At 43.1% G+C, this 27,602-nt stretch overlaps 1 protein-coding gene across 2 annotated transcripts in view; it reads left to right on the forward strand.

The window, feature by feature from the left end:
* The first annotated feature begins 988 nt into the window (after window positions 1-988).
* PEDS1 (plasmanylethanolamine desaturase 1) overlaps window positions 989-27,602 on the forward strand; it is a 43,357-nt gene continuing 16,743 nt past the window's right edge. The window contains 2 exon segments of one of the 2 annotated variants that reach the window (NM_001205090.1): window positions 1,183-1,393; window positions 13,277-13,396. In NM_001205090.1, coding sequence (NP_001192019.1) covers window positions 1,183-1,393; window positions 13,277-13,396 — 331 coding nt within the window. 2 annotated transcript variants of the gene reach the window in all.

Consider the following 27,602-nt stretch of genomic DNA (forward strand, 5'->3'; position numbering starts at 1 on the left):
TTTATGACCCCCATGGTCCATATACTCTCTATGGGGTTTTCTTGGCAAAGAAACTGAAGTGGTTTGTCATTGCCTTCTCCAGCTCATTTGACAGATAAGGAAACTGAGGCAAACGAGTTTAAATGATTTGCCTATGGTCACACAGTTAGTGTGTGAGGCCAGATTTGAATTCAGGAAGATGATTCTGTTCCCTATGCCACCTACCTACCCCTCCTTCTCCAGTGGGTTAAGGCAAATAGAAGTTAAATAACTTATCCAGCCTACCACTGGATTTGAATTCAAGTCTTTCTGTGCCTATCTACTGAACCATCTAGCGGTCTCTAGGTCTGTACTTGTTATTTATTTGCTAAGTGACCTTAGGCAAGTCACTGCCTAGAAAATGTATAAACTAGTAATCAAAGATTTGTTGATTGTGACCTGCCCCACCTTCAGCCCAGAGGCAGGGCAGGAAATTGACCCTCTGAAGATTCCAGAGGGAAAACTAGTAAAGGGCTGGTGCAGCCCAGATCAAAGACTTGCCAGCTCTGAGTTTCATAGGAATTTTCCTTTCAGATTAACTAATCCATCCTTGCATGGTACTTGTGAGGAAACTGTTGCCCAAGGTCACAAGGTAGCAAGCAGCATAGTCTGCATTCGAATCCACGTTTCCTTCTACTAGAAATCTAGTCGTCACTGCAATTCTACGACTCTGTGATTACCCTCCAATGAGGCCCCTGTCAGTTTAGGAGCCCCCCAAACTGAGAACCACTAGATACTATGCAAGACTGGAGCCAGAGAGGGGACCTTAGCTAGGGGTGGGGGTGGGGTGGGGGGGGTGGAGAAGGCTCCAGATGTGCCTCAGGGCGGCCCCCAGATGTGTCCCTCCTCCCTCCCTCACCCGAACGCATCGGATTGGCCGGGCTTCCGATCGCGCTCTAGCGTGTTCGCCATTGGCGAGGACCTCCCCGGGAGCGGCCGCTGATTGGCTATGACGCGCAGAAGTCCGGGCGAGGCCCAGTCGCGGCGCCGCCGCCACCGCCGCCGCCGCCGCCGCCGCAGCAGCAGCAGCAACTAGCCGCCGCCGCTTCGGCCCTTGCCTGTTTATAGGGAGGCGCGATAGCTCCATGCGGCTCTGCGGGCCAGAGCTGCTGTGCCACTAGAGAGCCAGGGAGAGGGCGCGGGGGCGAAGCCACGACCGGGGCCATGGCGAGCGGCGGGGGTGGCGGGGAGGAAGGAGGCGGAGAGCGCGGATGTCCGGAGCCAGACGAGCCTTCGGAGCCGGGACGCGGCCCCGAGGGGGAGGCTACGACAGCGGCAGCAACTGCAGCAGCAGCGGCGGTGGTGAACGGCGGGGGCCGGCGCTGGGGAGCGCAGCACGCAGGGGCCCGCGAGCTGGCCCAGCTCTACTCCCCAGGTAGGACAGATTGACCGTCCCTCTCTCTGGCGCGGAGTGTGCATCCTACCCTTGCCAGGACCCCTGCACCTGGTCTCCCCCTTTTGCCCCCTCCCCTCTCCCATCTCCATCCCTATGGTCCCGGGAAGCTATCTTCCAGCCTAGCCTGCCCCTCTTCTGGGGAAGGAACATCCAGCCCCAGCCTAGAACATTCCCACCGCAGTGTTTGTCCTCCCAGCCTTTCAGGGATCCGCCCGAAACACCTCCTCGATCCTGGCTTCACCCTACCGTAACTTAATTTCCCTCCCAGTGGGGAGTGCTTTCTTGGAGGTAAGAGGAGAGGAAGACAATGATTGATGTTCTAAGTTTTCTGAAATCTGATGGGACCTAGTATTAAATAGCTACAGGCCCTTTATAATCTTGGGCTTCCCCAGTCCCAAAGAGGTTTGTTCGTGTCCTGTCTGCAGTAATGGAATTGTATGTGGGAGAGACGTTGTCTTTCTACCCAGTCTCTAAGGGGGGTGGGGGGCTTTCTTGCTTTATTCCCCCAGCTTTAACAAGATCCTTCCCATACTCCTCTGTCCAGTTTAGACAAGGGAGAGTTCCCCACAATGGGTTTTCCATAACTTGGGCCTCCTCCTGGCTCCTGTGCTCTTTTTACACTCTGGGGATCACAGATCCTACCTTTCCATCAAAGGGCAACACCACCATCCCCAATACCTCTTCAAATTCCTCAACTCTTATTCCTTAAGTCCTTTTACCTTTCTCTCTTCCCCAAGGTCTTCCTACCCAGAGATTTCCAAAGCTTTGCCATCCTTACGCTGGGGACCCTTTCTCTCTCCACCTTCCTCTTCATTCTCTGGCCTTTGCTTTAGGTCTATTTTTCTCACACAAAGCCCCTGGGGCTCTGACCTTTCTCCTAGCAAATCTCAAGTGATGGAATTATTATAACCTAAATGCTGGGAGAAGTTGGCAAGGTGCTAAGAGAAAAAGCTCCTACTGACATTTCAAAAGCTACATGATTGCATTCCTTCCCCTATAATTAAGAGAATAGGATGGGGGCCAGTGCCTTAGTAAAGGCATCATGATAATTGGTCAGGTGGCTAAACTCAGTTCCTTCCCTATCATGCTCAGAGCTTGAAACCTTGGTAGTTGCTGCTGCAATGAGACAGTCCTTTGTTTGCAAAATGCCTTGTCATTTTCCCCCCTCATTGGTTCATCATTCAAATTAATTGTGCACCCACTGTACATAGAGGTCTGGGCTAGCTGTTGTGGAAAGCATAGCCTGGATGGGAGTTGGTGTCATTGACCCAGACAGCTCCTCTTTGCCTTAGGAGCACTGAGGAGTATCTGGACTGCCCCAGGTTCATAGGGTCATTCACAGGTACACCAACACTGGTATCTCTCACCATACATCATGGTCATATATATAGAAAATAAGTACTTTGAAAACTGTAAATCTCTAAAGATAGGCTAGTATTTTCTCCCAGTTCTTTGAGGCAAAAAGACTTTTATCAATCTCCCCCCAATGCTCAACACTGTGTTAATGGTGCTTTGAATGAATGAATGGTCAAATAAATGAGGTGGGAGCCTCCAGCTTTCTAAACTTTAGCTTTGAAAAGTAGAACTACACACTATGGTGTCAGGAGACCCAGGTCCTTGGGGCCAGCTTTGCTATTATATCAACTAAATTAATGACCTTGGACTAAGTCCTTTGTTCTTTCTGTGACTCGGTTTTCTTTGTTAAAATGAAGAAATCAGGTTAGATATTCCCTGAAATCCCTTGTATATGAACAGTTCTATGATTTATTGAGCTCTGACCTTTGGCCATCATTCTCTTAAAGTAATCACACCACCTTCTTCTACCTCTCCCCACCCTTGTAGAATGTACACCTCTCTCAGGGCAACACACCAAACAGACCTCTGCTCTCTCCATTTAAAATCCTACCTGAACTCTGACCCTAATGGAAGCACCAACTTTCCTTCATTCCTCCTCCCTCTGATTACTATATATCTTTTGCTTTGACTGTCCCCATACCACTCAAGTAGCAGAGTATCTGATTTCACAGAGCACAGCCCCTAGTGGGGACCCAATTCACAAATAACATCTCTGATATGTCTTTGCTGCCCTCATCACCAAACCTGAGGTCCAAGACTCAAGGGACCAAGATAGACTTGGGAGAAACCAAAGCAAGCTAGGGCAGAATTGGAATGGGAAATGTGTTAACATGTTCTTGCTCCAGACTTCTGGTCTCTGGTTAATCTGGTTTCTCTGAATTCTTTTAGTAAGGTCTCCATTCTGATTATGACCTTTTTCCTGATCTTGTGCCTACTTTGTAGTCAGACAGCCCTTGGGCTTGCAGATATTGCTGTGGTCCAGAATAGGAAATGAGCTTTGAAATAATATCGTTTGAAGGACTTGTTTTGGGCAGTTATTAGAATAAGAGAGATCTATAACCCAGGAAGTAGAAAGGCCTTTGGAAACACTTTAGTTTATCTTCCTGTAAGGGTATGAGCAAACTGAATTATTCTCTGTATCCTCAGAGACCTCTTTCTGCCATTATTTTCTGCCATTACTGCCATTACATTGGGCAAGTCAGCTTCTCCCTGGGCCACCCTCTGTGATATCAAGTCTGATCTCTGAAAAATGAGGGGATTGAACCAGAGGATCTGGCAAGAGTTGCTTTAGTATTAATATTTTGGGACCCATTCTAAGGTACAGAATTAACGAGTAGTTTGTCCAGAATGATCATGGCCATAGCAGGACTGGAACCCAGGGTCCCCTTTCCTCACTGTCACCTTGTAATGTCAGGGTATTGACTGGCAGCTAGGACCCCCCTCTGCAGTTCTCCAGGTAGCTAACATGTTGGGAAAATTGGCTCCTCTGCCATATAGTAAGAATTAGATTTCGATCCCACCATAGAAGTCATGGAACCCTGTGTCAGAACTAGAAAGGACAATAGTAGAATGTTATTACAACTGTATCGATCTTCTCTTATAATCTTGGTCTTTAGGGCTCAGCTCCTACTCTAAGACTTCCCTGAGCCTCATTCCTAACCTTCTTCTCAGTTTACTTTGTCAGAGATTTAATTCATTTTAAAATGTATCCTAAACAGCTTTGAGGATATAAATGCTTTATAGACAGGTGAGTTGAAACCCCTCACTTTTCAGAGGAGGAAACTAATTCAGCAATATATAAAGAGACTACCTATAATAATAGGTCTTTGGTAAAGGGAAAGGAAGAAAGTGTGTTGCAAAGGGCTGGTTAGTTCTAGTCTGAACCCCTTTTACTTGTTCAGTCATTTCAGTAGCGTCTGTCTCTTTGCAGCCCCATTTGGGGTTTCTTGGTAAAGATACTGGAATGGCTTTCCATTTCCTTCTCCAGCTCATTTTATAGATGAGGAAACAGAGGCCAACAAGGTGAAGTGACTTGCCCAGGGTCACATAACTTGTATGTAAATGAGGCTGGATTTGAACTCAGTTCTTTTTTTACTTCCCAGGCCTGACTCTTTCTAGTGAGCCACCTAGCTGCTCCTTTTTTCTTTGGATCCCTAAAAGGTTGGTTCATTTCTGCTATAGAAAAGTAGAATATTGGCCCTGCACTTGACCTTTAAATTCACATTTCTTGTGTTATTGTCAAGACTGCTCTGCATTTCAGTCAGACCCTACCTAACCCATGGGAGTGGCAGAGAAGTTAGAGGATATACAGGCAGTGGTAACTGTCTATTTCATCTTCTCTAACGAGAGAATTTTCTTTCTTTTTTTTTTTAAACCCTTACCTTCTATCTTAGTACCAGTTCTAAGACAGAAGAGTGGCAAGGGCTAGGGAATCAAGAGTTAAGTGACTTGCCCAAGGTCACACAGCTAGAAAGTGTCTGAGACTGTCTTTGAACCCAGGTCCTCCCAACTCCAGGCCTGGTACTCTGTCTACTTACTGTGCTACCTTGCTACTCAGGAAAATTTTCAAAGGGGCAGGAGGAACCGTTCTTGATGACCTGCCTGACTGGCATTTGCTAAGTTAGAGTTTAGAGTTTGTCTTATGCTGTTGATACAAGTCTCCCAGGCATCTGACCTCCTCTCCCCCTTCTAAATGTTGAAACCTCAACATTTAGGGGGCTTTGAGAGTGATTGACCTCGGCCTCTGGGGAGTGAGTAGCTTGGTTCCTGGTTTTACTTTGCCTTTCATCTTCCTGTAGTAGGAAGCTTCCTCATGACTGGACCTGAAGACAGCCCAACCCTCATCTTCATAGGGAATTTGAAACACTGACAGGAAGGAGCTTCCAGAGGAAACACATTGGTGACTCAGCTGAGTTTCTCCATTCCTTAGGACTGTGGGAGGGTTATTTATTTTTTGTTCACTCACCAGGAGGGCAAAACCAAATATTGTGAAAAAAGCAAGGTCAGTTGTTGCAGGGTGCTGCTTCTGTTGACCACTGAAGGCCTTTGTGCTTCAGGTAGATCTTCGAGGTCCCTTCAGACCCTGAAATTATATGAGACAATATTTAAAGCAAAAAAGGATTGGCTTTGTAGTCAGGAGCTAGGTTTAATTCCTAACTCTTTTAATTATTTACTACTTGTGTGGTCTTGGGCTAGTAACCTAACTTAACCTCTATGGTCTTCAAGTTTTCTCATCTGTTAAGTGAGAAAGTTGTACTAGATAATTTCTAGTTTAGTTCTAAATCTGATAATTTTTTGAGTGACAAGTGGAATGGGGCCAGGAAGGAGAGAGCGTATTTTGGTTTTGTGTGTGTGTGTGTATGTTTTTTTTTTTGCTTTTTTAAACCTTTACCCTCTGCCTTAGAATTGATAGTAAGTTCTAAGGCAGAAGAGCCAGCAAGGGATAGGCAAATGAGGTTAAATGACTTGCCCAGGGTCACTTAGCTAGGAAGTGTCCGCATCCAGAGTTGAACCCAGGACCTCCCATCTCCAGATTTGGTGTTCCACCCACTGGGCCACCTATCTTGAGTATGTTTTGATAGAGAGGACCTCAGACAGGAAAACAGGACACATAGTGCCCCTCCTGCCTTATTATGGTCAAACGACTACTGCTTCTTCCTGTCACCTTTCTGGCTCAGTCTTTGTACATTCAGCAGGATTCACAGAAATCAGCCCATGTGCCCATTTTCTCCACATCCCACCCTTTGGTTCCAGATCTCCCTTCTGTTGATTAGATTTGAAACCAAGGTTTCTAATTATAAACAGTAAATAGAAATTTGCCGTGGCTGAGAGAACTGTTTTCTAAATGCCCGTGGCCCAGCCACCCTTGGGAAATGTTGGAAGTCAGAGATTGGGATGGAAATGGGCAAGTGAGAATCTTGTCTGGATCCCAGAGCTTTCTAGTCTAGTTCCCTTTCCACCTATTCAGGTTCCTGCACACTGGCTTCTAGCATCTCCAATTCCATTTTTCAAACATCATCAATTCTCTTGCCATGTGTATCCCATTGGGCTGAGGGAAAGCTGACCAGGAGTCAGTCTTTTGTCTCTAGAGTGATAGAATGCCCGCCCAGGCAGGAAGAATTTGGAACATAGAGCTAAGAGAGGAGACAAGTCTGTAGAGTCAGTTAATAATAGCCCTAGGGCTAGAATCCAAGCCTTCCAACTCCTAGACCAACACTATTGCTATACCCACAGCCATTTTGTCCTGTTTTTGGACACCACCACCACCACCACCACCACCTTTCCCACCAAAAAAAAAAAAAATAGATTCACTCCTTTTGTCTTCCAGGCAGAGATTTAGGACGTAGACTATTATTCTAGTTGTTGTTGCTATTCAGTCATTTTTAGTTATGTACAACTCTTCATGACCCCATTTGGCATTTTCTTGGCAGAGATACTAAAGTAGTTTACCATTTCCTTCTCCACCTCATTTTACAAATGAGGAAACTGAGGCAAACAGTGTTAAGTAACTTATCCAAGGTCACACAACTAGTTAGTTTCTGAGGCCATATTTGAACTCAGAATGATGAATCTTCCTGACACCAGGCCTGGAACTCTATTCACTGAATCACCTAGGTGGCCCTTGTTCTAGTACAGGTATATGATTTTAGAAAAGGAGAACAGGAATTTAGAGGTCATTAAATCTAAGCACCCATTTTACAAATGAGGAAATTGAAGCAGAGACCGGACAAGATTATTGAATTAAGGGCAGAACTAGGTCTATAATCTGGGTCTTCTACCTGCTAGTCAAGCTTCTTATCTCCTTTTTGCTACCAAGTAACTCCCAGAATAGGAAGCTAGATTGGTGGAAAAGACTCCCCCAGCAGAAGGGTGGGACTGAGATTTCTTTAGATAGTTTTCCTTTTGTATTCTTTTATCTTGCCCTGCCTCTGCAGAGATCCCCATCCACCAGTCCCAGTGTCTTCCACTGATGACCCTGATAAACAGCCTTCTCCCTCATCACTCAGTGTTCCTGAGCTGCCCTCTCAAAAAGCAATATGGTATAGTCAAAATAATATTAGACTTAAATCAGATCAAGGTTCAAATACTAGCTTGATCAATTGTTACTAGCTTCCAAACCTTGGTCCTTAGTTTCCTCATCTTTAGAGTAAGGAAGTGGGACTAGAAAATCTTTTACTTTTTTAAACCCTTACCTTTAACTTCAACTGATACTAGGTTTAGGTTCCAAGACAAAAGAGCAATAAGATCTTCATGGTTAAGTGACTTGCTCAGGACCACAGAGCTAGGAATTTGTCTCAGACCCAGGACCTCCCATCTGCAGGCCTAGCTCTGTCCACTGAGACACCTAGCTGCCCTGACTAGAAAATCTTTAAGATCTAAATCTTAGGATCCTTTTTGCCAAAGCACTTAGTGTACTCTGGTTGTTCCAAGTTGTTGGGATAGTCTCCTGGTTCCTGTCTGTCTGCCTCCTCAAATCACTCCTTATCTATCGCTCACTATTTCTGAGCAGCCTTCACAGAATTACCATGTCCTGCACTGGAAACATAAGCATCAATGGGCCTCGTGGCCACCCTTTCCTGAATTCTCTTCTTTTCACTGAGTATCCATCCCACTTTAGACCTGAGTCTGATGGTACTGTGTAATGAATGTTTATCTCTTCCAGCCTCAACTTAATAACCTGTAAAATAGAAAGGACAAGGGTTTTGATGAAGGCTATAGAAAGAAACTCATTATAATTCTCCAAAGGGACAAGGGAAAAGCATGGAGAAACTGGTAGATCATGGAAATGGACTACAATGGAAAGAGCTGTAGAGTGGGAGTCGAAGAGAGCTGGTCTCTGGCCAGAACTCAGCCACTGCTATGCTGAGTGAGCTTTCATAAGTCACAGCATTTCTGGGCTTTTGTTTTCTCATCTCTGAAATGAGTGGATGGGACAGGAATGTTCTCAATGGCTGTGGCAACTCTCTTATCCTATGTTTTAAGGTTCCTTCCCACTCTGGAAGGCATTCAGGAGCTCTGGCCAGATATAAGTGGCAATGGTCATTCCTCTAAAGTAAGAAAACAGAGTGGAGGCAGATCACCAGAGTTGGGACAAGGCAGGGTTGTAGGGAGGAGAGGAGGGCTGAGTATCAATTCAGCAAGACTTCTTGAAAAAGAATAAGGCTTGAGTTGGGCTTTAGAAGAAGGCTAGGACTTAAATAAGGGAGATACACAGAGACAGGACTATTTAAAAGACAGAAGACAGACCAGTCTGCAGCAATCATATGTAAGGAAATGATGTTAAAAAGCCTTGTTGTCTGACAGACCACTGGATTTTGATTCAGAAAACCTGGCACAGAAAACCCTGTGACATGACAAGTCAGTTCATCTCTTTAGGACAGGAATATTTTTCATTACTTTCCTTCCAAGGCTGTTGTGGGACAGTAACTTGAGAAACAAGTTACTGTGGAGCAGCTAGATAGAGCACCAGGTCTGGAATTCAAAACTGGCCTCAGATACTTTTGGCTGTGGGACCCTGGGAAAGTCACTTAACCCTAATTGCTAGCCACGCTTCTGTTTTGGAATTGATATTTAGTATCAATTCCAAGACAGAAGATAAGGCTTTTTTTAAAAAGGAAATTAGTTATTATAACATTGGAAAGATACTTTGTTGGTAGCTAGCTATGTACTTCTTATAGTCCATTTTGAAATTAGGAGTTGTTGTATAAAGTACCTTTGTATAAGAAGAAAAGCTCTGGGGCTTAAGTCTAGAAACCTGGGTTCATATCCTCCACTTGATAGCTCAGCTGTCAGTCCATAAACAGGTCATGTCTCCTCCTTGAGCCCCATTGACTTCATCAGCAAACTAGAAATATTTATTTGCCCTCTAGCTCCCAAGATTGTTGTAAGGATAATGCCTTGGAAAGCCTAATATACTCCTTACATGTAAATTGTGTTCCATGGATTATAAATTCTTTGACAGCCAGATTTCCATCTTCTTTAGTCTTTTTTCCCTCACTGTCCTTTGCACATAACAGACTCCATTTGGAGTCTTTGTTCTTGGGAGTCACCTTATGAAAGGTCTTGAATGGCAGGCCAAAGAATTGAGGCTTTAGGTTGTAGGTAGTGACAGGGGTGAAGAAGAGGATAAAGACAGTATGGAAATTAAGGTGTTTGTCTAGTAATATCCTGTGCAAGGTCCTTAACTTGGTGCATTCCAAGAATTTATAAATTGAATTGTTTTGTTTTAATTTTTCAAGCACTCATGGAGTCATAAGATTTAGAGTTGGAATAAATCTTAGAGGTCATCTGGACCAGAGAGTCTTACCATTAAGGACCATGAACTTGTTTTTTGTTTTTGTTGTTTTTTTTTAATTTGATAGTTATATTTCTTTTTTTTTTCTTAATCCTTACCTTCTGCCTTAGAATCAATATTTTATTTTGGTTCTAAGGCAGAAGAGTAGTAAAGGCTAGGCAATGGAGGTTAAGTGACTTATCCTGTCACACAGCTAGAAAGTGTCTGAGGTCGGATTTGAATCCAAGACCACCTAACTCTCAATCCACTGAGCCATGCAGCTGCCCCCAATAGTAACATTTCAATAGTAATCCTCTGTGGTTTATTTTATGCATTTAAAACAGTATTCTGGGAAGGGGTCCATAGATTTCATCAGATTGCTATAGGAACCCATGACACAAAAAAGCTTAAGAAAACCCTTGATCCTGTTCATATTCCCTTTTAATATACCACTTTTACTTTAAAAATATATATTTTATTGCTGAGTTTTTAACCTCTGTCAGTTCCCAGTAATCCTCTATCTTGGCACTCCTCATTCCCAACTCCCCATCCTTCCCCCAATAGTTCTCTGGGCCACTTAAAGAGAAAGTACAGTATATAAAACAAATCCACACATTAGTCAAGTCTGACAGTGGATGCTTCATTCCACACCCCTTTATATTACCTTTCCTCTGAAAGCAGAGAGACACATCCACATCAGGCCTCTGGAGTCACTATCAGTCCCAGGCGTTGGCTGAGTTGATTTTTTCAGTGCTCTTTTCCTATAGATTATGGTGCCCAATGTCACTCAGCTGGCAAAATTACTTCTGGTTCTGCTTGCTTCCTTGTGTTTCAGTTCATACTAGTTTTTCTAGGTTTTTCTGAATCCTTCACATTTTTTCTTTTCTTACAGTCTTATATATTCTGCTATAATCATATGCCACAATTTGTTCATCTACACAGCTCCCAGTCAAAGAGTACCCACTTGACTTCCGGTTCCTTATGGCCACAAAAGGTGCTGCTATAAATAGGATTATACACATGGGCCATTTCCCTCTATCTCTGGTCTCCTTGGGCTATCCTCCTCAAAGTGGTTTCACTATCTCAAAAACTAAATACTGTTTGCTGATTCTTCTACTGTCCAACTTCCTCATTGTATAAAAAAGGAAACTGAGATGGGAAAATATGCAAGGCCACATAGGCAATAAGTGACAAAGCCAGTATTTAAACCTTCTTAGGAAGGCTTATCTGAAAGCAGGGTATCAGAAGGATTGCTTCTGGGAGACCTATTAGGAAGCTACCAAAAGTGGTTTGTAGGGGGAAGCTAGCTGGCTCAATGGATATAGAGCCAGGCCTACAGATGGGAGGTCCTAGGTTCAAATCTGGCCTCAGATACTTCTTAGCTTTGTGACTCTGGACAAAGCACTTAACCTCTATTTCCTAGCCCTTACCACTCCTCTGCCTTGGAACCAATTCATAGTATTTCAATTCTAAGACAGAAAGTAATTGGGTTTTTTTTGTGGGGGGGTTGTTTTTTTGTTTGTTTGTTTGTTTTTTAAGCCGTGCATTATGAGGTAATAAGGGCCTGGACAAAGATGGTGATAGTAGAGGCAAGAAATAAGGTACAGATGGAGAGACTTTAAAGAGTGCACAGGACTGTTACTGATTGAATATGAGAGGAGTAATTATTCCAATTCATTTTTAAGATCCACTAACACCTTTTGTGTGCAAGAACTGGAGACTTGTACCACTGACAGACAGAAAATCCAGAGAGGAAGCTTTTTTTTAAAACCCTTACCTTCTGTCTTGGAGTCAATACTGTATATTGGCTCCAAGGCAGAAGAGTGGTAAGGGCTAGGCAATGGGGGTCAAGTGACTTGCCCAGGGTCACCCAGCTGGGAAGTGTCGGAGGCCAGATTTGAACCTAGGACCTCCCGTCTCTAGGCCTGGTTCTCAATCCACTGAGCTACCCAGCTGCCCCTGAGGAAGCTTTTTTTAAGGGGCATATGAATGAATTTAAGGTCCTTGTGGGATGACTTGGCAGAGCTATCCAGTAATCATTTGGAGACAGAGTAATCAAGTCAGGACAGCAGTTGCTTGTGTGCATGTAGATCTGGGAGTCATTCTCCTGGAGGTAGAAATAGTTAAATTAGTGAATTTGGTAAGCTGTCTAAAGGAGACAAAGCAAAAATAGAAGGACCAAGGACTGAGCCTTGGAAGCTGTCTACATTTAGGACAAGAGGCAGTGGAGAAGGGGAGACCAGAAGGGAAGGAAGAAAACCAAGAGGATGGATTATTATGGAAGACAGGGGGAGGGGTGGAACTTCAAGAAGTGATGGATGGTATGTAGTGTTGTAGGGAAATCTAGGTAGATGTGTGACCTGAGAAAAAGGCCTTTGGATATATTTATTAGGACCTGCTTTGTAGAGAGAAACTAGTTTCAGAAAAGTGGCATTCATTAGAGCATGGAATTTATAGCTGGAAAGACTTTAGAGAGTGTCTAGTCCAGTGCTTTCATTTTGCCCAGAAAAGGAGAAAATGACTTGCTCAAGATCATATAAGGAATTCGGAGCAGAGGCAGGATTTAAACCTGGGGTTTCTAGCTCTCAATTCAGTGTTCTTTTCACTATCCTACATTTGATTCTTTGTGGAAGCTAGATTGTAAAGGGTTAATTTATAAAGTGAGAAAGTAGAAGCTATGAACATGAACTTCTCTTTTTAGAAACTTCATGCCTGGGCTATCCAGTATCCTTTGCATTGAGGAGCAGAAATAATGATCATAGCAGCTTCATAACGCTTTAAAGTTTGTAAAAATGTTTTCTTCATCACAGCCCTTTGATGTAAGGAGTGCACCAGTTAGTAACCCCATTTTACAAATGTAGAAACTGAGCCTCAGAAAGTGGCTTGCCCAATGTCACACAGCTGGCAATAGTGGGGGAGGGGGCAATGGGGCAGGGTGGGAAGACTCAGTGATTTTGTCTTGGCCTGACCTCTCCAAGGGAACACCCAGTTCTGTTCCAGCCTCCAGGAGCTACAGTGCACCCTGTCCAGTTCCAGCAGGCAAATCCTGCCAAAGTCCTCTGGAGGACATAGGGAATAACCAAGAACCCTGACGGGGAGAGGGTGTTGGCTGAGTTCCTGACTGTCGGTCATCCCTAGCTCAGGTCTATGTCCCTAATGGGAGTGCTTCTGCCCCAACCTTGGGTATTACAGTACCTGACTCAACAGCATCTCCTCCTCTGTGCCCTCTTCAGGCAAGCGGCTCCAGGAATGGTGCTGTGTGATCCTCTGCTTCTCCCTCATCGTCTTCAATCTGTGCCATCTTCTGCGGCTTGCCAGCCTGGAGCACACACACCTGGTGCTGCTGGGAATATGTGAGTGTATGAAGAAATCAGGATTTTTTTGTGACTTGAGCAGGGGAAAAGGGGAGGGGAGCTATCTGTGTGGCTTCAATCTATGTGCAGGATTTACCTATAAAACTGTATACTAGATCATGCGACCAAAGACCCCTAGGAAAGGTAGCCAGGGGAGGAGATGGAGAACCATGCTTATAGAAGGGCAGGGTGGATTTGTCAGGGAAATTCAAGGTGACTCCTATCCCTGCTACTTGCTGTATGACCCTGGACAATTTAGTGTACCTCTTTGGGCCTTCTCCTTTAAAAAAGAGGGGATGGTACTCATTGATCTTTAAGGAGTCTTCCAGTTCCAACAAAGACTTACATAATGTGGTTTGCAAATCATTTTCCTAAGCTGTATAATGCAATCAGGCTGGAACCACAGACTTGATCTCAGCCATCACTGGAGCCAATAACTAAGATCTTTATCCAGATAAGGAAGATTAAGAAAAACTGTACTGGGTAATGTTCTCTCTCTAACTACTTGATTAGTTTTTAAGTCTCAGATTATTTCTGAATTAAGACTTTTTTCTTCTTTTTTTTCCCTTCCCAAGATCTCCATTTAAATTCAAGATGACTCAGTTGGGGGTGGAATTCTCATGCCTTTTGGCATCTCTTGATGGGAGCATCCTACCCCAAGAGAGTTGCCTGGCTAGAATTCAGAACCTGGGGGGTGAGGGAACATCAAACTCATAGTTTTCAATATGTGTTTATTGATTGGAAAAAAGATGTCACTGTAGTATAGAGGATACAGAGCCTTAAGGATGTGGGTTCAAATTTCACTATTTTGCCATTTCAAGCAGATTGACCTCTAAGGTTTCTTCCAGCTTTCAGTCCAGTGAGATTCCTTTTGAATCAAGGTTAAAAGAACCATTTGGAAGACTTTTGCCTTTGTCCATGTATATGACGATGAGAGGGCCAGACAAGGGTTGTTATAGGGTGTTGAAAAGGGAGAAATGTGGAGACATTATAGAAAAATTAACAGAACTTGGGTAGTGCTCAAGGAGACCAGGAATCAGCATGGCATATTGGAAAAATGAACCCTGAATTAGGAAAGAGGGAGATTTAAAATCATATCCTGGTTTATTCCATTAATTTGCTGTCCTTGAACCTGTCATTTTTTTTCTTGGCTTCCGTCTGCAAAGTAAGGAATTTGGACTAGATGAATTCAAAGATCTCATTCATTTCTGAGATTCTATGATTCTATGAGTTCCTTCCCCCAAAGAGGAGAGAATAGGAACTCCCTGACTAAATTGTGCCCAACTACAACCTCCCAGGCATTTGTTCCTGCCTGCTCCCCACCCCCTCCATTTCCCATGGAGGCCATGTTGGACCTTTAATGTGTCCTTTTTATAATTCTAAGGATTATTATCTCTGGGCCTTTATGTCAAACCACTTCCTGCTTCCCTCTTTTTTCAGGAGCATAATAGAATTGCTAGTGTGAGTAGACTACCTTTCTTTCTTCGGCTGATTGGCAAGGCATCTTTGCTGTTGAAACAGACTAGAGGAGGATGAGATGTTAGGTGTGGGTCTGGGAGGAGGTTGGTTTCTCTTTAACTTTACATTGATCTGATTGAATTTATGACCTGGGGACTTGGATAACTAGACCATGATTCTGTCTCTGTTGTTTTGTAGGCCCTGTAGAACTGGAATTGTCATTGTCTGAGTACTGAAAAAAAAAAAAGTTCTCTCATTCTAAAAAAGCCACTTGGGTAGCAACCGACAGGCAGGAATTTCTGACCTGAGTTAGGAAGTTAGTTCACCATGGTTTTGTGGAAAGAACATTGGATTTAGACAACCAAATTTTAATTTCTGGCCCTGTGATATTGAGCAAACCATTTAACCTTTCTGGACCTTAGTTTCCTTCTTGTTCAAGTCAGAAGATTTTACTAGGAGATTTTACTAGATTTCTTCTTCTTCTTCTTCTTCTTCTTTTTTAAACCCTTACCTTCTGTCTATTGACTCCAAGGCAGAAGAGTGGTAAGGGCTAAACAGTGGGGGTCAAGGGACTTGCCCAGGGTCACACAGCTAGGAAGTGGCTGAGGCCAGATTTGAACCTAGGACCTTGCAGCTCTAGGCCTGGTTCTCAATCCACTGAGCTACCCAGCTGCCCCCTACTAGATTTCTTCTAACATCTATTAATTATTTTTTAATTCTTTCCTATTTATGCTATGTATAGTTTTCTTTGGTGGTTTGTTTTGTTTTGTTTTTTAACATTCATTAAGAACGTTTTTTTTTTTGCATTCCAAATTCCTTCCTGCCCCTTGTGGTAGACATGGAGAAAGACCAGGTCAGAAGTTTCTCAGTTCTCCTGACCATCTCAACTCCCAGAGAGAGAAAGAATCAGATCCTCCTTTGGTCAGATAGCCCAAAGCCAAGCCAGCCCCCCAAGGGTCCTTCAGCCAGCCTCAACTGCCTCTCCTCTTGGGAACATTCCGTTTGGAACCTTCTTCTTGATTGATAGACAGGTCCCCAGCCTTGGTTCTTGCATCTTGGCTTGTCCTTCAAAACCTCTCCATGTCTCTACCACACCCTTTTCCACCCATTGAGAAAGCAGGCAAGCAATATAATATCCATTTTACATGTGAAGTCATATAAAACATTTCCATATTGGCCATGTTAACAAAAAATAACAATAAGCAAAAAAATTTAAAAAGTGAAAAAAGTGTGCTTCACCCTGCACTGAGTCTATCAGGTGTCTCTGTGGAGGTGGAGAGTATTTTTCATCATGAGTCCCCTTGGAATTATCTTGGATCATTGTATGGATCTGAGTAGCTAAGTCTTTCACAGTTGGTCAATGTTACAATTTTGCTGTCACTGTATACAATGTTCTCCTCACTTCTACTCACTTCACTTTACATTAGTTCATATAAATCTTCCCAGATTTTTCTGACACTATCCCCCTCAGCATTTCTTATAGCACAGTAGTATTTCATCACAACCGTATACCTTAACTTGTTTAGCCATTTCCCAATTGATGGGCATTCCCTTAATTTCCCGGTATTTGCCACCACAAAAAGGAGCTGCTACAAGTATTTTTGAAACTATTGGTCCTTCTTCTTCTTCTTTAATCTCTGAGATACAGACCTAATAGTGGCATTGCTGGGTCAAAAACAGTTCTATAGCTCATTGGATATGGCTCCATACTGTTCTCCAGAGTGGTATATAGCTTGTTTTATATGTATTTGTTTGCATGTGGTTTCTCCCCTTAGATTTTAAGCTACTCCAGAACAGTGACTGTCTTTTGCCTCGTTTCATAACCCCAACCACTTAACAAAATGCCTGATATACAATAGGCAAGTGATAATTTTTTTAAACCCTTATCTTCCATCTTAGAATGAATACTGTGTGTTGGTTCCAAAGCAGAAGAGTGGTAAAGGCTAGGCAATGGGGTTAAGCAACTTGCCAGGGGTTACACAGCTAGAAAGTGTCTGAGGCCCCAAGACATCCCTAGGTCTACACAAGACAATCTCTACATCTCTAGGCCTGGCTGCAATAAATATTTTTTTAATTGAATCTAATCGAACTTTAATTTTTATGATCCTAGGACCATCTGTCATTGCTGTCTGTGGACTTGGTACAATTTTTATGCATCAAGGATTTCAAGAAGGTGGCAGGGAATAAGGAAAATCCCTCTAGCTCTTACATTTCTATCCATCTCCTCAGGTGGCCCAGGGCTGCTACAGCAAACAACCTTTGCACCCCTAGACAGTGGCAGAGACTAGGCAGTGGGAACACCCAGGGCTGACTCACAGAGTAATCGAGGGGCTTTTGGATTCTTATTCCTGAGCTAACTACTGAAGACCTATCTTTGTAGGGGAGAAGTCAAAAGACAAGTCAAGGAGAAGCATCTATGTAGCACAGTGGATAGAACGCCAGACCTAGATTCAGGAGAACTTAGGTTCAAACCACTTAACTCCAACTGTAGCCCTCATCCCTCAGAAAGTAAGGGATAAAAAACAAACAAACAAACAAAAAACACGACAAGTCCAGGAGCCAACACAATCTGATACCTTTGCTTTTCTCTAGTGTGGCTTCCCAGGCACTGGTCATAAAGAGTTAGTAACTGGTTTATGAGTATGGCTTTCTGATGGTCTACCTGCTGGCTACTGGACTCCTTGAAAGCACAGGCAATACCAACATGGCTTAGTTGTTTAAAAAAAAAAATTGATCTTGGAGTCAAAGGTTCAGTTCAGTTTGCAGCTCAGACACTTAATAGCTGTGAGCTATGGGACCTAGAGCACATACTTTAGTTTTCACTTCCATTTAGTGTTTTCTGATCTATATTTGTACTGCCATGACCCATAAAGGGGAAGGGGAGACAAAGAGAGGGAAGGAGAGACAATGCAGCTTGGAACAGTGGAGAGAGTGCTGGAATTGGCATCAGAGGACCTGGGGTCAAATCCCAGTTCTGCTCCTTGTTGCCTTTGTGTCCTTGGACAGATCACTTAAACATCTCTGGCCTTTGTTTTTTCATCTGTAAAATGACAGGGTTAAACCAGATGGCCTCTAAGATCCCTTTCGGCCCTAGATTTATGATACTATATAAATATGAACTATTGTTGCTCATATTATTTATTGGAATTGGATTGTCTCTCTGTATGAGCCCTCTTGGAATTGGATTGTCTCTCTGTATGAGCCCTCTGAAAATTATTTTTTCCAACCACCAAAAAAATTCTTCTCCCCAAACCTAAGCAAGCTTTGAGGTTATAGAATCCTAGGTTTTCAGAACTGTAAGGGACCTTAGATAGAGTTCATCTAGCTCCTTTTCTTCATTGAGCATAGAGAGAAACTGAGACCTAGAGAGAGAAGAAATTATTTTCTTCTGAGTCTTACAAAGTATTAGTGGTAGAGATAGGACAAGAGTTTCTTAATCCAGGTCCAGCATTTTTTTTTTCTTTAGCCTGCTGAGAAGGCATTGGATTCCGGTAGATTTAGGCAGCCCTGGTAATATTTAAACCCCTTGGCATACAACTGTGGAGTTAGCTGTTTGCCTCTCTTCAAAGGGCCCATAGCTTCATTCAGCAGAGGGGATCCAATGAGCTTCCCTTATGGAGCAGTTGCTGGTATTGTACCCCCTCCTCCTCACATGTTCTATAGCCATTGAGCTCTGGCCTTCCCGATCCCATTAAAAAGCTTCTTGTCAGACTAAGCCGATACCACATAATCTGACTAATTTAAGCAACTGGGGCCTATGCCTGGGCTTTAGGAGGGAGGATAGTAGGAGAGAGGTTGTGAGAGAAGGAAAGGTCCGTGTCATTTGGAAGGTCTTTCATGGTCCTATACTGCTCTGTTCCAGTCCTCCCCAGCCTGGGCTCCCTGGTGGACTTTATAGTCTCTGTCTGTAAGTGGCCTATCATTAATTTCTAGGTAGTGTTGACACAGAATCTCAGGGCAGCTATTCTGATTGATTAGGGCCTGTTCAAACAGTATTATCTGTGAATTGTTGAGCCTTATCTGAGTAGCTCCCAGGATTAGGCTGATTATGGGGGGAGGCAAATCGGAGGGAGGCAGAGAAGAGTCACAGGGCTTGTCCCTTCTGCCCCAATAATAAGTATATTGCACTCTGGAATGGGACACCTCTCAGAATCTGGGCATTCTGCCAAGTAGAGGTGAGATACCAAGGCCTCCTCTGAGGCTAAGGAATGATGATCTTGACATGAGGCTGAGGAACTTACTCAGCTTTATCAGGCCAAGGAGCCACTGGGCCCTGCCCTGGAGGATTATCGATTTAGATTTGGCATAGACCTTTCTGGCCAGTGATCTACTCTTTCTCCTTCAAGACCCAGAAACTTTCATTCATTGAGGTTGTATATTTTTCAAAGAATAGGAGACCTTATCATTGCTGAGATTGTCTCTGGTTTCTATCATATATAACTACTCCCATTCTATGGTCCTTTCAGATTTACAGTGCACATTCTTCCCAACAAACTAATGAAGGGCCATGGTATAGAGTATTTTAATCCCTATTTTATAGAAAGGAAAACCAAAGTCCAGAACATCAGTTCCACAGCAGAAGAGCTGTAAGGACTAGGCAATTGGGGTTAAGTAACTTGCCCAGGGTCATACAACCAGGAAGTGTTTGAGATCCTCCCATCTCTATCAGTTGAGCCACTTGGCTGTCCCCTCTATATTAAAAGTTTGCTAAGCATTTCCCTACAATAACCCTGTGAGATAGGTACTATAAATATCATTGTCCCCATATAAACAGTAAAGAAACTTAAAGCCCAGCCATGAAATGATTCCCCAAGATTATATGAAGGTCAGGACTTAAAGACACCAAGACTCTCAAGCTTTCTCCTGTGCTTCTAACACTGCTTCTCTTGTGGCCAGCAACAGTCACTTCCCCTCCACTAGCAGCAGATAGAAATCTGATGCGTACAAATTTTATGCGTATATCCAGCCACTTGCCCAGGCTGTCAGAGGGTGGTAGAGCTCAAGAAAGGTGCCCTGAGTGTGGCACAGGGAGAAGAATCTGCTGGAAAAGTCACAGACCTGGACTCTGGCTCTAGCACTACTACTCACCCCATGTGAGATCAGTCAAGGCTTTTCCCCATTCTGAGTCTTTTTCCTCATTTGTAAAGTGGATGAGTTAGACTAGATAGAAAATGAACCTTTGCAGCTAGAAAATTTCCATCTTAAGATCTGCCTAAAGTCACAATGGAAAAGAGAGGCCTGAGCAACTATGGCCATGGTAATTGGAATTTCTCACCTTCACATAGTGGTTTCCAGTTATAAAATACTCATGTGTATTTTCTCATTTAATTCTCATAACTGCCAGTGAAGTGGTAGTGTAACTATTGTTACCCCTGTTTTAAAGCTGAGGAAACTGAGGCTCTGAGAAGTAAAGCTAATTCCCTGACAGTTACACTATAAGTGGGAGGGCTGGGATTCAAACCCAGATTATCTGACTTCTAGACTGGGACTTTATTTTTTCTCTTTGCCACAGAGTTTGGGGGTGGGGAGTGGAGGAGGGGCAGTATTGAGCATTCCAAGTATACAGTAGCTGGTAGTCTCATTAGACTGCCTTTAGAACACACACGTACTAATATACACACATGCATGCATACCTTGCCCTCTCCTGTCCTTAAATTGTTCTAATTATACATTATAGCTTCATGCTATAGAGATGCTTTTTTCATGGGCTACTGGAGGCCATGGACTAGGAGGCCTGAATGGATCCAAAGGCAGCACCCATTTTCCTCTCCTAGCCTCCACAACACTTTTGCAAGGGTAAGAAGAGAGGACCTACTCTCCAGTCCACAGGAAAGGAAATCTTTTCTGAATTGGATTGTTCCAGGAGGCCCCGAGATGCCCACTAATGAGTATGATTTAAATAGTCAGATAATGAAAGTTTTACACTGGGCAGCCTCATGCAGAAGCAAGACCTGGCCCCTGGCCATCTCCCAGAGGGCTTGGCACAGAGACAGGCCTATCTGGTGAGGTCTGCCCTGCCCTGGCCTCTCTCCCAGCTTTGGGCCAGAGCCCTGCAGAACCTCAACCAGTTTATCTACCTACGATAAAGGGACAACTCGGGGGCCTCTTTAGTTGGGCTTAAGTCAGTAGAGTGGTTTGTTCTTACTACATCTGAAGCCCTTTCCAGTGCTCATAACTTTTTCAAGGGATAACAGAATTTAAAGCTATATAGAACTAGAAATCATCTAGTCTAATCCCCTCATCTTACATAGGAGGAAGCTGAGATCCAGAGATGTGTTGGCCAAGATAACACTGTACATTAGTGTTGTGTCAGAGCCAGAACTCAGAACCCATGTTCTCTGACTTCAGACCAGCAGTCAGGAAAGTGTAATGAACCAACATGTCTTTTTTGGATACTAGCTGCTGATCAGCTCTTTCTTAAGTACTTGGAGGATACTCGGAAGAAAAGCTGCAGTCATTACCCTCTTGAATGAAGTTCATGGTCCAGTTAGGGGAATAGATATGCTTTTTTTTTTTTTTGAGAGAGAGAGAGATTACTTCCTAGCTATGTGCAAGTCACTTAAAACTGTTTGCCCCCTTATGCTTCTGTCTTAGACTTGTTATACTAAGCCAGAAAGTAAGGGTTAAAAAAATAGCAATGATAAAATGAAGAGGCAGCAAGGTATAATGGAGGAGGAAATGACTGGCATGGTGTTCAGGGGCCTTGGTTTGTCTCAGCTATACCTCCAACTAGCTGTGTGAACCTGAGCCAATCAGTTCCCCCTCCGAATTTGTGTCTGTCTCTGTCAGTGAAGGGATTGGACTAGGTCACTTTTAAGATCCCTTCCCACTTAGCAATATGGTGGCCTATAGTCAGGTCTCTGTTAGAAACCCAGCTGTCTCTCCTAACTAGCTGTGTGGCCCTGGGCAAGACTGAGGCAGAGCAAATAATTTAATCTCTGAGCCTTTGTTTTTACTCTTTGATTAAATGGAACTGATTCTTGCATTATCTACCTCATGTGCTCATTCTTACGAATAGTATTTTGTACATTTGAAAACATTTTGAAAATGGAAGTTTTCCTTTTTTACAGTTTTAAATGGGGAGTCTTGAAAGATTTTTGAATATTACATAAGCATAATTGAATTTCGTTTTAATCAAATTAATCAACAAATTCAGGATGGAATTAAAGAAGGGAGATGGATAATCCTGTCTCTGGTATCAAGATAATTTTTCTCTTCTTCCTTCACCCTTAAAGTCTTCAGTGTTCTCCATTCATGTCCCATCTTCCTTGTTTTCCCTATGCCTTCTAGTCTCTGCCAATGTTTGGCAACTGAGGACTTTGATTCTTCTTGCCCTCCTTTCCTGGGGTGTACAGAATAAGGAAAGGAGAGCAGCCCAAAAGCCTGCCCTGCCTACTGAAGGTCTCTTTTCTTGCCCCTCATTTTAATATGGGACTCCTTTGAGCTGCACCCTTCTTCATGGTACCAGGATCCCCAAAGACTGCCAGCTTCCGGTTAGGGTCCTTTTTGACTTAACCATGCTAGAGAGTGAGCTGAGAAGAGATTAGAGGCAGTGGCACCCTGGGCTAGGAATTCTAAGATTTGGGCTCCTATCATAGCTCTATCATTATTGTATATGACTTTGAAGAAGTCACTTCCTTTCTCTGGGGCCCAGTTTCTTCATGGTTAAGTGATGACTGAGTGATTGATCTCCAGGTCCAAGTCTAACATCCTGTGACTGGGGCAGCCTCTGGGGCTCTCTGCTCTGAACTGCTGGCTCTATGAGCAGAAGTCCCCACTAATAGAGAGAGAAGCAAGAACAGACTTTAGAACATAGATTATTTAGAGTTAGAAGGTTCTTAGAGATCCTTTAAGCCAATCCTATTGTTTAACAGGAGAAATGGATTGCCCCAAATCACCCTGAGTTAGTGGCACCCTATTTGATATTGCTGGAAAGCTTGAAAGGCAGCAGGCCTTAGGATCAGAGGGGAGCCATCAAGCTTTCTTCATTGTGGCTGCCTGTACTGACTACTGACTGCATTCTGTTTACTCCCCCCCCTCCCCCCAGGGACAAAGAAAGGTCTGTGCCTGGCCTCCCTTCCCCCATTAAAGGGACTGTGGGCATTTTGTAGCCCAAGCCAACTAACATTTCCTTTTTTTTCCTTTCCTTTTTTATTGTTGTTGTTATTATTGATTGAACTAAGATTTTTATTTACCTTGATGGAAAAGAAGATTCCTGCATCAAAGAACTGAGAATATAATGACAACAGCTAAAGTTTGCAAAAAGCTTTACAAATATTATCTGAGCCTCACCTCAACCCTTTGAGGTAGATTCCATTTTACAGATGAGAGACCTGAGGTTAAGACATGGTTAATTAAGTGACTTAGCACAGTCAAAGAGCCATTAAGTATCCTATTTGACCTCCCCAATTAATGCAAGTATCAAGGGCCCAGACTTGGAACTGTGACTTAAGCCTTTGACCTCATGTGCTGCTCTCCAAGTGGGAGCAAAGCTCTTCTGTGTGATGTATATACTTGGTTTGGGGGATGTTTCTGTAGCAACTATCCTTGCTATATCTAGTTAGTAAAAATTGACAAAATTTGGCTTGGGTATAATCTTTTAAAAATATATATTTCTAAGTTTATTTTACTTTTTCCTACAAAATTCCTCTAAATTTTAGTTTAGCAAAAAGTTTAAATCCAGGACAGAAATTATATTGTAACTTACTGTAAACGTATCAACTCCTTATGAGCGACTTCCCGGGTCCCCATTCCCGCTGGCAGATCTGGCCCCCAAAGGTTAACTAACTATTTCTCTCCTAGGTTCTAGGGGGTAAACCTAACGGGTTAGAAGTTTTTAGGTACTATAACTCAGGAGTGCCCGGTGGGCAGAACAATAGAAGGCTCTTGCAATTGTATAGAAGAGGTGATGAAAGCCTGCATGGGAGAAAGGGAAGGGTGTCAGTTTGAGTGGAGAGAAGCAGTGAAAAGTAGACAGGATAAGACCTGGCAAGAGATAGCATGTGTAGGATTGGTACGAATGAGGAGTCAAGAAAGACCCCAAGAGTCTGGCAGACCTGCGTGCCCAGGAGGGAACTGTCTTTTCCTTCTCCCTCTGTTGAGAGGATTGGGCTAGATAATTCCAAGCTTCTTTCAGCTTTAAATATGAGCTTAAATCCCCTGAGATGATTTTCCCCCTACTGTGCCCTCTTCTTGCCCGGGCTTAACAAATGGCTCGGTGACCTATAATGGCCAACTTCCTCCTTTAGCTCCCTAGGGATAAACAGAGAAACTTGCAGCCAGTCTTTGGAGCCGTCCTGAGTTCTGGTTTTGGAATCTGCCCCAAAGACAGACACGTGCCAATATCAGCAGTTTTAGCCCTCAAGGCCTCTCAATCTGTGATGATAAAATCCTAATGCCCAGCAGATTTGAGGACCTGCCTTCTCAATAGATGAATTAATCTGCAAGTATTTTTTAAATGTGTCCTATAGCCAGGGCTCTGGGCTATGTGCTACTACAGAGAATGAAATAATCCCATCTCAGGTGGAGCTTACATTCTTAATAGATGAGGACATGGACATAAAAAATATAGAAAGCACAAAGTTTATCAACACATGCATATATACACAAAGTAAATAGAAGGTAGTTGAGAGGGAGGGCAATAGTAGTTGGGGATGGGATCAGGAAAAGCATCTTCTAGGAGATAATGTCTGAGTTGCATCTTTTTTTAAATTTTTTTATTGTTTAAAAACACTTACCTTCTGTCTCAGTATCAATTTTAAGGCAGAAAAGGGCTGGACAGTGGGGGTTAAGTGACTTGCCCAAGGTCACCCAGCTAGGAAGTGTCTGAGCCTGTTGTGTTCCCAGTTGTGTGACCCTGGGCAAGTCACTTAACCCCCATTGCCCAACCCTTACTCCTCTTCTGCCTTGGAACCAATACACAGTATTGAATCTAATATGGAAAGTAAGGGTTTAAAAAAAAGTTTTACATGTAATTGGGAAATATTTAATGAAATAAGTTTAAATTAAAAAAGAAAAGTCTTATAGAGGCAGCTAGGTGGCTCAGAGGATTGAGAGCCAGGTTTAGAGATGGGAGGTCCTGGGTTCAAATCTGGACTCAGATGCTTCCTAAATGTGTGATCCTGGGCAAACCCAAATCCTCCGAACTCCAGACTTGGAGCTCTATCCTTTGTGCTACCGAGCTGCCCTTCTGAGTTACATCTTTTTTTTTTAAACCCTTACCTTGTCTTGGAGTCAATACTGTGTATTGGCACCAAGGCAGAAGAATGGTAAGGGCTAGGCAATGGGGGTTAAGTGACTTGCCTGGGGTCTCACAGCTGGGAAGTGTCTGAGGCTAGATTTGAACCTAGGACTTCCCATCTCTAGGCCTGGCTCTCAATCTACTGAGCCACCCAGCTGCCCCGTGAGTTATATCTTAAAGAAAGAGAGAGACTGTTTAAGGTGGACATTACGGTGTAGTCTGTTGGTTGAGGAAGGCTGGAGAATTGAAGCATCTGACATTGAAGCCACCTGCATCCTTCATCAAACAAACCCTTGCTAGTGATCTTTCTTGACCCTTTATTCCTGGCAGCAATGGAGCTGAACACCCCAGATCCCTAAAGTCATTGGGATCAGGAAGCACCTGTAGAAAGCAGTAGGGAGAAAATGATAAAAAGGGAGGAAGAGAGTTAGGAGAACTCACATTTCTATGGCATTTTAAAGTTTGCAGATTGCCTTCCTTCTATCAGCCCTAGTGATTATATTATCATCACCCCATTTTAAAGATGAGAAAACTGAAGTTTTCAGTGGTGGCAGAATTTGTCACAGTCACACAGCTGAGACTTAAATTAGTCTCTTGATCCTGAATCTAGTGCCTTTTCTAGGACAGTCCTATACCCTCACCCTCAACCCCTTTAGATTTAGAGGAAGAAGGGGAAAGTTTTTATATGCCATTAGTTTTGGGGTGGTTTTTTTGTTTTTAATACATTTTTATTTCATTTCCCAATTACATGTAAAATGTTTTAAACATTCATTTTCTTTGTTTTATGCATGCCATTGTTAGAAAGTTAGCCTCCTTAGAAGGATTAGAAAGTATGAAGCCCAAAAACATGCATATTATCCTGAAATCCCCCAGACCTGTCATCACCTCAGGACCCAGTTAGCAGGGAAGCCCTTTCTTAGCAGTTCTTTTATTTTCATTTTAAGTCTTTGCCCTTCATCTTAGAATTAATACTGGTCCCAATTAATATTGGTCCCAAGACAGAAGAGTGGTATAGACTAGGCAATGGAAATTAAGTCACTTGCCCAGGGTCACACAGTTAGGAAGCATCTGAGTTGAGATTTGAACCCAGAACCTCCCATCTCTGAACCTGGCTCTCAATCCTCTGAGCCACCTAGCTGCCTCTATAAGACTTTTCTTTTTTAATTTAAACTTATTTCATTAAATATTTCCCAATTACATGTAAAACTTTTTTTTTAAACCCATACTTCCCATATAGATTCAATACTGTGTATTGGTTCCAAGGCAGAAAAGGAGTAAGGATTTGGCAATGGGGGTTAAGTGACTTGCCCAGGGTCACACAACTGGGAAGTATCTGAAGCCAGATTTTATCCTAGGACCTCCTGTCTCTAAGCCTGGTTCTCAATCTACTGAGCCACCCAGCTGGCCCCCTCCCCCAAACTTTTTTTAACAAATCGTTTTTTAAAAATTTGAGTTCCAAATTTTTCCTCCCTCCTTGAGAAGGCAAGCATGATATCAGTTATTCATATGAAGTCATACAAAGCCTGTTTCCATATTAGCCGTGTTGCAAAAGAAAGCACAGACCCCCCCCCCCAAAAAAAAACAAGAAAAATAAACTCAGTCATCTGCTTGAGTCTTCACTCAAAGCTCATCAGTTCTTTCTCTGGAAATGGGTGTCATTTTTCACTATGGGTCCTTTGGAAGCATCTGGAATCACTGTCTTGATCAAAGTCACTTATTAGCTTATCAGACTTAAGGGAATTGGAAGAGATGAAATTCTTTGTTTAAATGAGAACTGACTGATTCTCACCAGGAATCTTGTAGATGAAGTTTCTATATTGGAGCCTGAACTAGATAGCTAATAAGTAATCACAACATTTAATGGCACTTTGAGGTTTTGTTTTGTTTTGTTTTAAAACTCTTACCTTCTGTCTTCATATCAGCTCTAAGACACCAGAGTGGCAAGGGCTGGACAATGGGTGTTAAGTGACTTGCCCAAGGTCCCACAGCTAAGAGGTATCTAAGGTCAAATTTGAACCCAGGTCCTCCCAACACCAGACAAGCACTTTGAGTTTTGAAAAGCATTTTACATATAGTTCTCCATTTCATCCTCACAGTAACCCAGTGAGGTTGGCACTATCAGCAGCTCCATTTTATGGGTGAGGAGACTGAAGTGAATGAGGTCATGGATGGAATGGGATCACGTGGTTTGCTGGGGTGGGGGTGTGTGGTCACACAGCTAGTTGAAGGCAGTGTTTGAGTTCCGGTCTTCCTGGTTCCAAGTATGTATTTTTGCTCTCCCTCACCTTCAGCCCTTGTCTTTATTCTAAGGATCCTTCCAGCTCTGAACTGTGGCCTAAAGATTAGAAGGGAAAGAGGGGTTAGAGTTTAACTTCAGTCTCTATGACATTGTACCTATTTAACAAATAAGTATTTATTGAGCCCCTACTTATGCCAGACCATTGACTTTTCTGGCTTCCTTCAAGTCCCAACTAAAACCTCAAGAAGGAAGCCTTCCCTAATTGTCTT

This window comes from Monodelphis domestica, chromosome 1 (assembly GCF_027887165.1).
Source record: "Monodelphis domestica isolate mMonDom1 chromosome 1, mMonDom1.pri, whole genome shotgun sequence".
Classification (NCBI taxonomy): Eukaryota; Metazoa; Chordata; class Mammalia; order Didelphimorphia; family Didelphidae; genus Monodelphis; species Monodelphis domestica.